The sequence below is a fragment of the Copadichromis virginalis genome, linkage group LG20 (genome assembly GCF_057382275.1).
Source record: "Copadichromis virginalis isolate Kocher_CV1m ecotype Utaka linkage group LG20, C_Virginalis_male_GT1.1, whole genome shotgun sequence".
In the NCBI taxonomy this organism is placed as follows: Eukaryota; Metazoa; Chordata; class Actinopteri; order Cichliformes; family Cichlidae; genus Copadichromis; species Copadichromis virginalis.
Genome location: NC_140637.1, coordinates 21,042,505 through 21,057,766, shown reverse-complemented (window position 1 = coordinate 21,057,766; position 15,262 = coordinate 21,042,505). Strand labels below are relative to the sequence as shown.

At 39.4% G+C, this 15,262-nt stretch overlaps 1 protein-coding gene across 5 annotated transcripts; it reads left to right on the top strand.

Moving 5' to 3' along the window:
- Positions 1 to 1,344: 1,344 nt before the first annotated feature.
- raf1a (Raf-1 proto-oncogene, serine/threonine kinase a) lies at positions 1,345 to 13,911 on the top strand. 5 transcript variants are annotated; one of them, XM_085444751.1, is made up of 19 exons: positions 1,345 to 1,428; positions 1,538 to 1,639; positions 4,468 to 4,694; positions 4,871 to 4,983; positions 5,090 to 5,192; positions 5,286 to 5,443; positions 5,831 to 5,920; positions 7,625 to 7,769; positions 8,222 to 8,341; positions 8,520 to 8,544; positions 9,906 to 10,021; positions 10,176 to 10,293; positions 10,438 to 10,522; positions 10,680 to 10,856; positions 10,939 to 10,985; positions 11,111 to 11,229; positions 11,548 to 11,679; positions 12,446 to 12,580; positions 12,676 to 13,911. In XM_085444751.1, the coding sequence occupies exons 3-19, from the start codon at positions 4,494 to 4,496 to the stop codon at positions 12,808 to 12,810; spliced, it is 2,019 nt and encodes a 672-aa protein (XP_085300877.1). In that variant the 5' UTR covers positions 1,345 to 1,428; positions 1,538 to 1,639; positions 4,468 to 4,493; the 3' UTR covers positions 12,811 to 13,911. The 5 variants fall into 5 exon arrangements, with proteins under 5 accessions (XP_085300877.1, XP_085300878.1, XP_085300876.1 ...); XM_085444752.1 differs by lacking the exons at positions 1,345 to 1,428; positions 1,538 to 1,639 and adding an exon at positions 2,356 to 2,856 and having other exon boundaries at positions 5,093 to 5,192; XM_085444750.1 differs by lacking the exons at positions 1,345 to 1,428; positions 1,538 to 1,639 and adding an exon at positions 2,357 to 2,856.
- The last annotated feature ends 1,351 nt before the right edge of the window (positions 13,912 to 15,262 follow it).

The following is a 15,262-nucleotide window of genomic DNA, read 5'->3' as shown; positions in this document are numbered from 1 at the left end:
ACGCTAGAGAATGTTATAGTCTTCGCTTTACCTGCACTACACTCCTCACACAAGAGGACAACACAGCGCTTTTATTAACTATTAATAATACGTTCTTCAAAAATTAACCACATGTGAGAGTCACAGCATGGATACAGTAGGCTTGCCCATACAAAATACTCACAGTTCTTCACATTTAATCTGGAAACTGAAAAGGTTTCTACGTGACAGTTTTTATTTATCATCTTTCTTCATTTTACTGAGGTTAATTTGCCTATAGGACTGAGCAAGTTAAAAACTGGTTGGTCTGCATGTCCCCATAGGCCACATCTAAGTAAAAAATCATAACAAGTACAGCCTTTGATCTCACAATATTTAATAAAAATGTTGGCTGTACATGTATGCCCCTATCATAGAGACTTGAGCAGTTTGATTTAAGACAACTTAAATTAGCTGAGAAAGATTTCAGAAGCAGCTTTGTTTACAAAATTAATACAATAAGCAATTTAGACATTTATCTTGTTAATCCAGTCAGTTGAAAATGTTTAAATGTGCTTGGCATAAATTGGCAAAGACTGGAGTATCGTTGTCATAATCTCTGACAGAGCAATCAAGCAACACTGGATTTATCTGAAATTATTTTGCGTTATTAGGTCAATTAAGAGAATAGCCAGGTGAATAATAAATATGTTAAAAATGTTACATTACACTAATGTTTTTCCTCTTATTAAGCATATCTGAATTTACTGTTTATAGGCAAACTGCCGTGTTTGTGAGTGCCCAAAGTTAAGAAATGAACATTAACATGTATTTCTGAAAACTTGTAAGGATCTGGGATATGAATGTTATTGTCAATAAACCTGTAACACTGATTATGATAAAGAGTACAAGGGTATGTGTTTCAAGCTGGTGATTTCTCATTTGCACAACCCCAGCTCTTTAAAAACTCCTACTGTGAGCATCACATTTTGAATACAGGATAACTGATAGAGAGACAATCTGTGGGAGCTGCAAGCATCTCAGCTAACTGGTCTGAGTGCTGTGCCAAATCAATAAGTGGGAAATGCATTCATTTCAGTCTTAAGGTGGCTTTGGTTGTTTTCCTTCAGGGTGGCAATTTCTCTCCTTTCTAGTCTTAATTTTGCAGCTCAAAATGTTTACTGGCGATCTGGCAAAATATAACCACCTGTAAAGCATATTTCTGCACATATTAAGAGAATTTTAATATATCTCACTGACTGATAAACTGTGCTCCTATTGTATGTGGAGTGGGGTACCTTAAAATGATCCACAATGACAAAGCCCTGCCCTCATCTTCACAGAAACAGTATTCGGTGTTTCTGTTACTTGTTTGGTTGAATATCTGTCATTTTCAGAAAAGAAGACCTAGTTGGAAAGTTACATATGAGAACTGAAAGTAGAGTTTCCTGTTGCACTGGATTATGGATGGTAGGTTTTTGATTTTGTTGTTTGACTAAAATAATCTGCTAGTGCTATATGAAAACAACACGAGGATGCTTAATCAACCACTGATTGGAACGTGGTGTTTTATTTTCAGATGGTGTCAACTACAGCTTGCTCAAAAGACCTTATGAACCATCTGTGATTAGGACACCTCAGGGGACCCAGACCTGGAAACAACAGAGATGGTGAACACATGGTGAGTGTGATAATGTATTAGTTTGGGTAGGATGAAGTGGCGGTGTTCGATGATTTAAAAAAAACAAACAGCTGGGATGTTTGAAAAGCATATAAAAATCTAACAGAAATAAAACAATGACGCATTTCTGTGCTGCACATTATAAGTGAGATTTGTTTTTTGTATTGATTACATTTTTTAATAGCTGCAGCCTGCATGGCATACCACAAGACTTCATTGTCCTTTTTGCCACATAAGTATAAGAATTTTAGCATTAAGAGGTGAAAAGGCTATAAAATTATGTCCAGGTCTACAAAATTGCACTGCTCTAAAGTCTCCAGATGATGGTGCCCTTGGAGAGGATTACTCCTTCACACCAAACCGGTAGTGGGCCTTTTCGCTTGCTTTTCAAAAGATACTTTTGCGACTACTTTAAAATAATAATAATAATAATAATTTCAATGCATGTTAAATTTTCATGCGCAGTACCATTTGAGGAAAAGAAAAAACATGTTTTTGCAAGTATGAGCTCTCAGCACGATAGTATGAGGGTGGCGTAAGCTGCACAATATGGCTACAAAGTATCTTATATGTAATGTTATTGCGAACCCAGTAAATTCAGATGTAATCATACTCACTCTTTTATGAGCACAAAAAACCACAATACCAGTAAAGTGGGAGGGCTTAGTTTGTGCTATAGTTGCGCAGTGTGAATGATGCTTGCAACTCTTGATATGACTGCAAGGTCCTGTTTCAATCAGTGGCGTCAGCCGGACGCACGACACCAACTTAAACTGCTTCACCTTCTTCTCCCGAACAACGTAAACATTGAGCTGCAAAGCGAAGCACTGCGGACCTACTTTTTGTGGGGGGAGGTTTTAATTTGAAAGTGCTTCGCTGGATTTGAAGAATATCCCTCGTCGTGTCACTTTGAGGGTCCGACGGACAGACGGATTTTTTCGCTTTTACCACGAATTGGAGATTTAAAAAAAAGAAGAGGAAGAAAAAAAGTTTTCTTCTCTTATTTTGGGTGGTTCGAAAAGGAGACCCGCCTATGACCTTACCCTCTTACATTAATGCAACATTTACCGGATACAGGGTTATTCGATACAGTGTCTGGATCTTTACCGACTTGGAATTATTCCTCTTTTCTTTGAATGCGTTGCAAATATGATGATGTCACCGAGGCCACTTTTTCCTGAAGTTATGGCGGAGCACAACTTTTTTAACTTCTCTTGGTGAGCATATACAGGCTACTGGCCCCTAGCATTGCTACTCTTTGACTCATGTTTGAAGTGCTAACTCTTTAGTTAAAACCGCTTCACCACGACTCGCATTACCAAAGAAATGAATCGTTTGAGCAAGAGAAAATTGAATGGAGGGCGAACGGAGCCGTGCAGTGAAGTTTGACGATATAGTCCGCGTTTGACGGCCTTCAGGCAATTCCATAGTTATAACTGGATCAACCAGGCCTTATAAAACACGTAACTTCTAATAGTTGCTGTAGCAGAACAAAGCACTCACGCACTTCGGTTATAGCCGTACCTTCTTGTCTTTTTCAGCAGCACGTTTTTATTTATTTGGACAAAGTTCAAAACTCAAAAGTAAAGTGATCCCCTCAACCTAACACCTACAAATAATGCTAACCTGCTGAGATTGCTCTCACCTACATTTGCGACTTTGGATACTTGTCACAGGATCTTATGTGGATGCACCACTGATGTGGGCTTGTGTTGCTTAGACTGACTTGCTATGAAGAACAGATCAAAGCTGATGGGAGTAAAATCTTAATTATTCTAGATTTGGCAAACATGCTTTCTCTTGAGGCTCTTTCCTGGATGGGTGACAGCACTTGTTTTGGACACAGTTCCAGCAGCATGGTGGGGAAGGTGGCCCAGCCACAGTTCTGCAAGTTCCTGCTTTTCTGTACTTCTGAAAAAAACAAAAACAAACCTGTGTATCTGCTATGACAGCTAACCAGTGCTAACAGGGCTTTGTTTAAGTGACACCACAGAAAATTAGGGCATACCTACTAAATGTGATGACCTGTGTAAAGCGCTATAGTTTATATTGAAAACAGCACAAGGGGAGTGGGGGGGGGGGGGCAGTAACCTATTTGTTTGTGGTGGGTACATACACCTTGAGTTGTAAGGAGTCCCAGTTGACATGAAAACTACCCTTTTTTATTTGTTTCAATTCATCCTGTGTTGAAATAATTGTGAACCTTGTCTGTGAGTAACTGTGACTGACCCCTGTTAGAGATTTTGTTGGTTTTAATATAGTATAGTTAGTCTACATTTCTTTTACAAGATGGCAAGACTACTAAATCATACATTTAAACCAAAATGTGGTTTTCTGTAACTCAAATAACCACTAATTTGATGCTAACCGAAAGATTCCTTTTACGTTTCCTGTCACACTTTAAGGCATCCTGCTTAGATACCCTTCATATCAGCATTGGGCCCAATCTTGCTATAATCTAAGAAGTCTGCACTCTTTGAGGTTATATTTAGTGATTGCAGCAAAAAAGTTGTCATTGCATTAACCAGTTATGTCTTTGTTGTGGTACCTTTGCATTCTGTGTCACCATTTCATTCAGTTGTAGATGGCATGCATACAAGTCAACTGTGCTTGTCTCTATTAAAAAAAAAAACTAAACAAAAAAAAAACAACCTTAAACTGCATGGCTGAATGTTTGATTTTCAGTACAAGCAGGTTAATACTCAGTTCTGTCAGAAAGATAAATGGTCAGGTGCAGCTGATGTCTTTCATGTTCTTTAATTTGCAGGCTTTTCTACTGTCTTCTTAATCTTTTATTTATTCATCTTGTTTATTTTTTTACATTTCAGACTATTGTAAGCACTTGGCTTTACTAATGGCGCACCCTCAGGGAGTGTGGAAGAGCCTGAGCAACGGTTTTGGAATGAAGGACTCTCCGTTTGAGGGCCCCTGCCTTTCTCCGACCATAGTCCAGGGCTATCCCTGCCAGCGTCGCTCCTCAGATGACAGCAAGATGCCCGACTCAAAGGCTAGCAGCACTATCCGTGTCTACCTCCCGAACCAGCAACGCACTGTGGTGAGTTGATTTCTATTAACGGTGACATACCTGGTGCTTCAGAAAATTTCACCATCATAACTGCAAATAGCAACAGTTCAAAAGTATTGTACTGGTATAAAACTACTCATGGCAATATGGAACATCACAAAAAAAATAACTGATTTCTCTTTTGGGGGTATTTTTTGTCATCTCAGGTAAACGTGCGACCAGGTATGACTCTTTACCACTGCCTGATTAAAGCACTGAGGGTGCGGGGCCTGCAGCCTCAGTGCTGCGCTGTCTTCAGGCTGAATTCAGGACAGGGGAGGTGAGCTCAGGACTGCTGTCGATTTTCAAAGCACGGGTAATGAGAATCAGAGCTAAGTGTAGCTGCTTTTTTAGATATCTCATTCCCTTTGTTTTCCCTCCCTCAGTAGAAAATCACGGATGGATTGGAATACCGATTCCACTTCACTAATTGGGGAAGAGCTGCAGGTGGAGGTTTTAGATCACGTCCCCTTGACAACGCATAATTTTGTGAGTACCCAAAAGCACTCAAAAGTATCCTCAGCTCTCAAGAGAGTGTCACTGTTAAAGAAACAAATGAATATTTATCCCTGTCTGTTTCAGGTTCGCAAAACATATCTGAAACTAGCGTTCTGCGATATTTGCCAGAAGTTCCTTCTGAATGGTTTCCGTTGCCAAACATGTGGCTACAAATTCCATGAGCATTGTAGCACCAAAGTGCCCACAATGTGTGTGGACTGGATCAATATCAGGCAACTCTTGTAAGTATATGAAAGCGTGTAAACAACTTGTCCGTATTTTTGTATGTTACATCATAAGTAATAGCTTTTGGAATTGTAATATATATATATATATATATATATATATATATGAGGTAGGATTTAACATGCAGACAGGATAATAAACAAAAAAAGGTTTTATTGATGCTACAGTTTTTACATGTAGGCCTAAGCTCATATACACAGTTTTGCATGTTTGTGCTCAGTTACTTGCATTTTGCATGCAGGCTGTGGGTAATCTTTTTGAGATCTTTATCAATGACACTGAATAGATGAGCTATTTCCCCTTACAACCACTGTCCTGTGTAGCCGTCAGCTTTTACTTGATTAAACACTGGTGTGTTTGCACGAACACTTTGTTTCTGTCAGATTGTGTCAAACGCCCGGCGAGTGCAATGCCCCGTCTGTGCCACCGCCTTCGTCCCGGCGTATGAGAGAGTCTTTAACGCGGCTTCCAAGGTGAGTCTCGGTATAATTTGCACTCTTAGCGTTATTTTCAAATAAAACTCAAATTGTTAATGTATCTACCCTTTTCTGAAAAAGCCTAAAACAACTTCATTTTTAAAAGGCTTCTCTGAAATGTTTTAATATATTTTACACCCTTAAAAACAATGACACGACAATGACAGAACGAAACATTAAAAAACAAAACAGCAGTCGAAACCCTGTGTTGATTTTGGCTGATACCTGCATGTTACCACCTGCAGATCACTTGGATAGTTTCAGTCTATTAGCAGCATGTGTATCATGTCACTAGCATGCATTTGTATCAAAGTGCGTGCATGTGTGTGTGAGAGAGAGATAAACAAAATGGGGTTTCAATTATGTAAACAGCTTCATGGAACTAGCAGAAGAAAGCAGAAACCACAGGGAACTTTTAAGTTCATAAGGTGTAAAGGCTCTGATCATGAATACATATGTGCTGTTTGAAGGGGTTTTTTTTGTTTTGTTTTTTGTTTGCTTTTGTCCAGCGTTTGTTTTGGGGGTTTTTCCCTATCAGGCATTGTTTGATGTTGTAGGGAGAGCTAATAGTGCAGGCTGCTACTTGCAACTAGATGAGAAATATAGAAAGAAAGTACTTCAATAATTATTAAGATGTTAATATTGTATGCATGCGTGTTTGGGAGAGTGATGCTGTTGGATGGCTATACTGTTATTTCTACCAGAACCGTAATCTTAATTACATTAAATCTTGTTTTTGAATGACGTCCTTGGCTTTATGAGGGCTTAACCAGTCCAAGGGCTGAAGGAGCCCGGTGTGAAAAGAATCTGTTGTTTCAGTAGCTCTTAAAATGGCTAAAAAGTGCTCTGAGCTGCCAAATTAGCACTTACAAAGTATCAAGTTGTTCCATGTAGAGCACTCCCCAGTGCTCTTTTGAAACATAGTGGGATATTGCCAAAAAGGGGATTGTGCTCAAAGAGTGCTCTCCATGTTTGTGGGTGTGATATAATATGATCTCTGTTTATATACGTCATTGAGCTGGGGTCCTGCTGTCCCAATTTTAACCAGCAGCTACAATACATTACAACTGGTTCGGTAACAGTGGGGTGTACCAAGAGGCTTGAATAAATTAAAAAAAGGAAGCTTTCATTCATGCAAAATTGTGATCATAAATTTGTGGATATTTGAACTTGGGTTCAAATGATTTGTTTTTCCTGTAAGTGAACATCTTAAGTGAGTTATGTTTTTTAGATGTTAGTGAGCTTTGTTCTCTTCAGCTGAGCCAACGCTGATCTTGGCAAATATCAAGGACAAAATACCTCTGAATTTCAAGTTTGCCAAAAATGGCATGAGAAGATGGCTACAATGCAATTGGCTAACAACTACTTCCCTGTAATGTTTTTTTTTCTTTCTTTCTTTTTAATTTCCCTTTGTTTTGTTGTTGTGGTTACAGTATGGTATATTGTATATGACTTTGTTTGTTGGGCATCTGTTGTTGGCAAAAAATGTGAGTTGGGAAAGGGAATGGAAGAAAAATGACAGAAATGAAACCAGAAAGGCTCTAGACTAACTATAACCACACCCAAGCTTGGCCCAAATTTTAAAGAAGTTACAGAATTCAGTTTGTGTTTCTTTTAAATGTCAGTGGTTTGTGCCATCTGAAGCACTGACATTTAAAACCACCTGATTCTTAATATTTAAAATCTTGTTCTCCCTCACAGCTCAGCCTACCGTTATTCCACCCCTCATGCCTTCAACTACGCACCACCCACTGGTGGCGGTCTCTCCCAGAGGCAGCGCTCCACTTCTACACCAAATGTCCACATGGTTAGCACTACTCTGCCTGTAGACAGCAGCGTGATCGAGGTAACTACACACCAAATGGGCCCCTTGGGTGCTCCTGTAGGTTCAGGCTGTCACTCCTAAAATATCTTGTGCTTGCAAGTGTTCTTGGCCTCCATTCCAATGATCTTTGAGTTGCTTTTCTTTTTCCTACTTATCTACCTGAGTGTTAGCTAAGCCACTCAGAAGGGCTTGGTCTGTTTTTACAGCCCGATAGCATCCTGTTTTAACAAATTTTATTATCTGTGACAATTGACTTCCCCCTGGTTCGTTCTAGCTTCTGCTTTATTGCAGCTGCTGTTCTTGCATAATCGGCTCAATCATTTTGAATGCTTTGTAGATCTTTTCCCCAGTTTCTGTCCAGGTAAAACCTGGAAATCCATTTTGTCTTTGTTCTTTCCTCACTTTCCTTTGCTCTGTCCCTTTGCCTCCTGTCTCTTCACTGGCCTGTTGTATTGTACCCTTCTGGGGAGTAGCTAGACTGCCTGAATACCTCCCCCAGCTCCTGGTGCCATAGATTCTGGCTGAAGAGGAAAGTAGGTATTGTGCACTTCTCCCAGTCTTTTGTTGAGGCCTCACCTGAGAGTCCAGAAAAGGTTAGAAAGCAGAGTGTCTGTGTGCAGTCTCAATGGCATGCCTTGCAAGCAGGCTATCTGCATTCACATCTCTTAGATGTACTGTCAAACCATGAGTGACAGCACAGCACAAGGCCTGGTGTTTGCACAAGCTAACAAAACTTTGCTTGTGGTTTTCTTTTTTTCTTTGTCTCTTTAGGATGCAATGCGTGATCATGACTCGGGTAAGTCTGCATTTCATTAGCTTCATGTCATGTACTTTTGTGTCTTCTTCCTCACTTCAGTTTCCTATTTTGTTGTGCAAAACAAAAAGTTCACAAATTATTTTGACTAACTGAATATCTCGCGATCTCCTGCTCCCTCTAGTGTTTTGTTGATATGCTCACTGAGCATTAACTACCATCATGCGTGAAAAGAGTAGGGATGGGAATTGATAAGATTTTCACAATTACGATTCCATTTTTGATTCTGTTTAACAATTCGATTCTTTATATCGATTCTCCTATCGATTCTTATTTTTTTTAAAAAGGAGAACACACAGGTCGATTAACTTAGAACTTTGTTTTATGTCTTCTCTTTGAACAAGATAGAAATTTAGGAGTAGCATGGCCTTACAAACCCAACAGTGAGATATTAAGAGATCCACAGCCTTTGATGGGGTGTCACGGGTCCACAGGGGAAAAAAAATGTGAATGTAAAATATTAATAAAATAAATATTCTTCTGTAGCAATAACAAAGTATAACATAAATTATTCTGTAACAATTACACAAGAATATCCAGTAATGTCCCTGCCTACAATTAAACACATTCACTTACTGAAAATCGGGGCATCTGCTGTGGCAAATGGGTGCAAGGCTTTGACCACAAACTTAGTCACTGCTCGGTGACATTCGTCTATCCTGGCCTGAAAGGAGACGCTACCGGTAGACTGCAGCGAGAACTGCCAGCATCTGAGCCAGCCAGACTCTGTCACTCTCATCGTGGTCATCTAAATGCACAGTAAAGGCAGGTTTTGTAATAAGGCCGATCGCGCTAACATAATATGCACTGTTAGTTGATTATTTACCTGCCATGTTAACGGGAGAGGACGTGCAAACATTACCGCCGCTGCTGGGTTGAGATTCACGAGTCTGGAGCGGAATTAAAAACACGAGATTCATTTAAAGTTATCGTGTGTTTTGTGAGCAAATGCTTTTGCATATTCGTAGTGTTTCCTCCCTTTAATGAAATATCTACTTTGCAAGTATTGCAAGTTGCCCTGTTGTCATCCGTATAACCAAACTTTTGAGCGTTTGTGCCGCTTAGGTGCCATGTTTCCTGTCAGGTAAATGACGCTACGCAACGTGGTGACGTCATTCGAGGCGACTGGAATCGATAAGGGAATCGTTTGCAAAAATGGCAAACGATTCCAATTAATTGAAACAGTGGGAACCGGTTCTCAACAAGAACTGGTTTTCGATTCCCATCCCTATAAAAGAGTGAACTTGATGAGATGCCTATATAACACATAACCTGGATCCATATCATTCACTAAGTCTTCTATGCTTAATTCCTATATACTCTTTTGCTTTGTATTCCTGAAGCGGGGAGTTCACCCAACCAGAGTCCTACAGGCTGGACCCAATCCCAATCCAAAACCCCTGCACCTGCCCAGCGAGAGAGGGCCCCATCCCTCAACACTCAGGACAAAATTAAAATAGTAAGCTTTGTTTTTTTTTTTTGTCTTGTATATTTAATGATATCAGACAGTTTGGTGCACTCTTGATTTCCCCTTCAGAATGAAACCTTATGATTAAGGTGTATTTCTGCTTTGTATGACATCAGTTGCATCTTTTTGATTCCTGTTTACTCAGAGGCCTCGGGATAAGCGTGACTCCAGTTACTACTGGGAGATTGAGGCCAGCGAGGTTTATCTGCACTCCCGCATTGGTTCCGGCTCCTTCGGAACTGTATTCAAAGGAAAATGGCATGGTAGGAATGAGCTGCAGATGCTACGCACCATCACGTGTATCACTTCCCAGAGTTTCCTGACAGAAAAAATAAACAATAAGCAGAGTGAATGCAGAATTGCTGGTCATACGAGTTTTGTGGATTTCATTATTATTTTTGCTGTAGGTGATGTAGCAGTAAAGATTTTAAAGGTGACAGACCCTACACCAGAGCAGTTCCAGGCATTCAGAAATGAAGTGGCAGTCCTCAGGTGAGAGTGCATAAAAATGTTTTTCTTACCAGCATTAAGATTTTCAGGTGTTTTTAATATTTTATATTTTTGACTTCTTATTGAGTCATCTACATTTCAAATGTTTTTCTGATCTTTGATATGGTGATTTCCTCTTCTTTTCTGCATCTGGTCACAGGAAAACACGACATGTCAACATCCTGTTGTTCATGGGTTATATGACTAAGGACAACCTGGCCATTGTGACACAGTGGTGTGAGGGTAGCAGCCTCTACAAGCACATACATGTCCTGGAGACAAATTTCAAGATGATCCAGCTCATAGATATTGCCAGGCAGACTGCTCAGGGCATGGAGTAAGTTGTACAGAATCTCACTTCTTTCTTAAAATCAAATCAACAATAACTGGGATATAATTATTTTTTTCTTCATTTTCAGCTATCTTCATGCAAAGAACATCATTCACCGAGACATGAAATCAAACAGTATCCTTTCTATTGGTTTTTCAGTGTCTGTTAATGGGGAAAAAAACCCCCAAAAAAACAAAAACGTATCCACCTGGTGTACAGGATGTGTTTTTCCTCAGTGTAATTCCTTGACTGTTGTGCAGACATTTTCTTGCATGAAGGGCTAACAGTAAAAATTGGCGACTTTGGTCTTGCTACGGTGAAAGCAAGGTGGAGTGGCTCACATCAGGTCGAGCAGCCTTCTGGATCCATTCTTTGGATGGTTAGTAACACCATATGGTGCTGATCCAAAGTTACATTTTTTAATTATCATCTAATGATGCAATTATCATCTTCTTTTTAAAAAAATTATCATAGATTATATAAAGCATTGGAACAAGCTGGGACTGTCAGTCATTGAGGAATAAGATTATTTTAACTATGTTAAAGTTTGAAAGTTCATCCCTAAGAACTTAATTCCGCTGTAGCAACAAGTGGGCTATATTAAGGGACTTGATGAGTTGTGATTAGATAGTAGCATTAAACCAACTATTCATCTATTTAAAAAAACCTGACTTGGTTTCTTTTTCTATGTTTACAGGCTCCTGAGGTTATCCGGATGGAGGATAATAATCCTTACAGCTTCCAGTCTGATGTCTATTCCTATGGAATTGTTCTCTTTGAGCTCATGACGGGAGAGCTCCCATACTCCCAGATAGGAAATAGAGATCAGGTAAAGATGTTTAAATGTATTACACTAATGGTTTAAGAGTATATCACTGCATCTTTGATGACATTAAAGAACTTAAGTCTCTTTTGTCATGCAAATAAAAGTCACTTGGCTAGAACATTGATTTTGTTAGACATAGTGTTAACTTAAGGGTTCCAGTGCTGTATGCCTGCAATCAGACACATGTCTAAGCTGTAGCTCTCTGCAAACCTAGGCTAGAAGGTGGTGGAAAGACACTGTGTCACTGTCTGAAGGGGGTTGTGGAGCTGGCCCAAGGCCCACTGTGGAACAGAGGCGAGCGCCATGGAGCCACTGGCCTAATTTTAGACCCCGTAACACAACCCTGTATGTGTGTGAGAAAAGGGGAGCATGGGTGTGCATATGTGCATGTTTAGGTGTTTTTGTCCTCTCGTAGACCATGAGTCCTGCCCTGGGTCATATGTGGCGTCTTACTGAATTTACTTCACTGTGTTTGTATTCAGATTCAATTAAAACCTTTGCACAGTGCACCCGTAAATCTTGTGATCCACTATTCTTTTCTGTTCTCCTTGATACTGTAGCATGACTTTGAACTGTGCTGATCTGGCAGGCACATAGAGTACGTGTCATCCTTTATCTCTGCAGCATCGCGCACTCATGCCATATCTTTATCTGCAAGATGGACTGATCAAGCACTGATCAGTCGTCCACTACAGATGTACTGGCTTTAAAATACTTTAAAATGTGATTGCTGTTCTACTCGGTCTGCTATTTCTGACTTTCCCGTTAGATTATCTTCATGGTGGGAAGAGGCTATCTATCTCCAGACCTCAGCAAGCTCTATAAAAACTGCCCCAAAGCCATGAAAAGGTTGGTGGCTGACTGCACCAAGAAGTCCAAGGATGAGAGGCCACTCTTTCCACAGGTGAGCTACTCTCATGGCAGTTGTAGATCATCAAGCTCAATTGTTAGCGTTTTGTTTAACCCTGTTTAAATCTCTCTCTTTTTTAAAAAATTTAGATCTTGTCCTCCATTGAGCTTCTCCAGCATGCCCTCCCTAAGATAAACCGCAGTGCCTCAGAACCGTCCCTGCACAGAGCCACTCACACTGAGGATATTAATGCCTGTACTCTGACCAGAGTGCCTGTTTTTTAGAGGCTCAGACAGCACTACCCTTCCTCCTCGGCTTCCGCTCACCCACCTCCTCTGCCTCATCAACTTATATGAATTAGCTCAAACATTCAGTATTCCCAAATTCTCCATAAAGATGCTAATGTAGCTCGACAGATACATATCCAGTCATACAAGACATAAATTACATACATACATGCTAATCAGTAAATTGTGTAAGAAAAAGAGGAGAGAGGGAAGTGCATCTGCAACTACGGAAGGGATTGATTAGTGTTGGATTGCATTTGGATGTACACATGAAGAGGATGGCATAAGATACGTCAAGGTGATGTCTTGGTTATCACCATATATATTTTAAATGTATGCCAGGGCTTCATGCTGGCATTGGATTTGGTATAACTTGTAAATAAATGCACGCACACCTACCTAAGACAACCATGAATGGACATTGAAGAAAGCTCAAGACAGATGTTTCTCTCAGTTTGGGCTCTGTGATGTGAAGCCTGTTCTCCTACCAGAATGTTCTGTTCTCTGATGAAAAGGACTTTTTAAGCTTACCTGCCTTAAGAGGAAATGAAGCCTGGATTAAGATCCTGCACAACTTCACCTCCTCCTGTTATCACAAAGCAGTTGGATGTAGTCCATTTAGTTGCACAGTAGTAGTTGATTTATGTTTTTATTTTTTTGCGTTGTCTTAAATGATAATGGAGTAGACGTGGGGGGATTTTTGTCTTTGTGTTGTTGTTGACTTCTTTTAATTGTCTTTATTTTTTGGGGTCCTTTTGGATGAATTATAGTCTGTCAGACAGCTGGCATATGTGATGTTGGATACATGCACATTCTTCAAAGCAAAAGCAATGGATATGTTTCAGCAGTCTGCACAAAGGTGTCATACCTCTGAGTAAACCGATACCCACACGTCTTTATCACTTCTTACATTGTTAGGTTATGATGAGCTGGACATTAGGCAGTTGTCTTAAATATTTAAAATTCTTTGGAAACTAATTTGTATTTGGTTACCATGTCACTTTCAGGCAGTTAAATGTTTTATTGTGAACTTGGTGAGAAAGTTGTTTATTTGATATTTTAATAAAAATTAAGTTAAATTCCTTTGCCAAAATAGACTATATGGATCGTCTTTGTAACTCATATGGACATGTAGGTAGTTCTGTGAGATTTTGGACCGTAACATATTTTATTAATTGTTTTTTGCCTCCACGGTGGGTTTTTCAATCACTCATATGTGATAGAAGTATAGACTTTCAGCTTTAATACAGAAATTTGTATTAGCTGTTGAAGAATTAGTAATTTTTATATACAATCCTCTACTTAAGTGAATGGACAGTTGACTGTTTCACCTGTTACTTCAATATTCCTTGACAAGTTAAGCTGATAGAAGATTATTTCAACTTGTATTTATATACTGTTCATTAGAGCACAAAATATGCCAGTGAAAGAGGCCATCATTAAACTGAAAAACCAAAATAAATCACAAAACATTTGTAGGAATCTGGTACAATCTTTACAAGAAGAAATGCACAGGCCAGTTCAGAAATTTCAAAAGGCCTGAAAAACCACAGACAACAAAGTGATTGCAGAATTTTATATTTTATAAAGAAAGACCACAATATCTAACCAAGTGAAAAATACTCTTGAGGCAGATGTGTCATTGTCAAAGTCAATTAAGAGATGGCTTCATGAATGTAAATAGAAACTGTTGAAAACAGTTTAAACTAGTTGCTCTGAAGAACTGGAAAGAGAGTTTAAACTTTGCCAGAAAACCTCTAAGAGCCTCCACAGCTCTGGAAAAAAAATCTTTGGCTAGATGAAACTACCAGATTCATTTGTACCAGAATTTTAGGAAAAGAAGTGTGGACGAGAAAAATATCTACCACATTATCTGTCAAACATGGTGGAAGCAGTCTTCAAGGATGGGCATATAAGGCTGCCGATGAAACTGGTTCATCAGTGTTTATTGATGATGTGTACAGGGTTACACACCCTGCTCAGATTCAGCCAAATGCTGCAATGCAAAGCTAATTGGGGGGGAACTTTGCACTGAAAATGGATAAAGACCAAAGCAAACTGTAAAAGAAACTTGAGTGTTTCAAGCCTGAGAAATGTTATGTTCTTCAAGGGGCCAGAGCATGGTTTTCAGTTACTGAAGACAAAACAAAAGGCAGAGACACAAACAAGCAGCAACAGAAACCAGCTGGAGTGATGCTTATGGGTTCTAGACTTCAGGCATTCATTGAGTGAATTTTCATGAAGGTTTTAAAAAAATTCTATGTATATTTGAAATTATATTAGTTTGTCCAGTTACTTTTAAGTCTCTGAAAATGGGGGATGGGGAGGAAATGTACAAAAAATTGAAGCCATCCTTCAGCAGTAAATTTGATTTTTGCTAAATCTTTTGAATTCAAGCTGAAAGTCTGTGCTTCAATCACTTCCCAATAGTTTGATTTAAAATTCACTA

What these genes read in the sequence shown, in the direction of transcription:
- raf1a (XM_085444751.1), top strand. Translation starts at nt 4,494, where the DNA reads ATGGCGCACCCTCAGGGAGTGTGGAAGAGCCTGAGCAACGGTTTTGGA. An exon ending in CGAACCAGCAACGCACTGTG is followed by an intron (nt 4,695 to 4,870) that starts GTGAGTTGATTT and finishes TTGTCATCTCAG; the next exon opens with GTAAACGTGCGACCAGGTAT. An exon ending in AATGAAGTGGCAGTCCTCAG is followed by an intron (nt 10,523 to 10,679) that starts GTGAGAGTGCAT and finishes ATCTGGTCACAG; the next exon opens with GAAAACACGACATGTCAACA.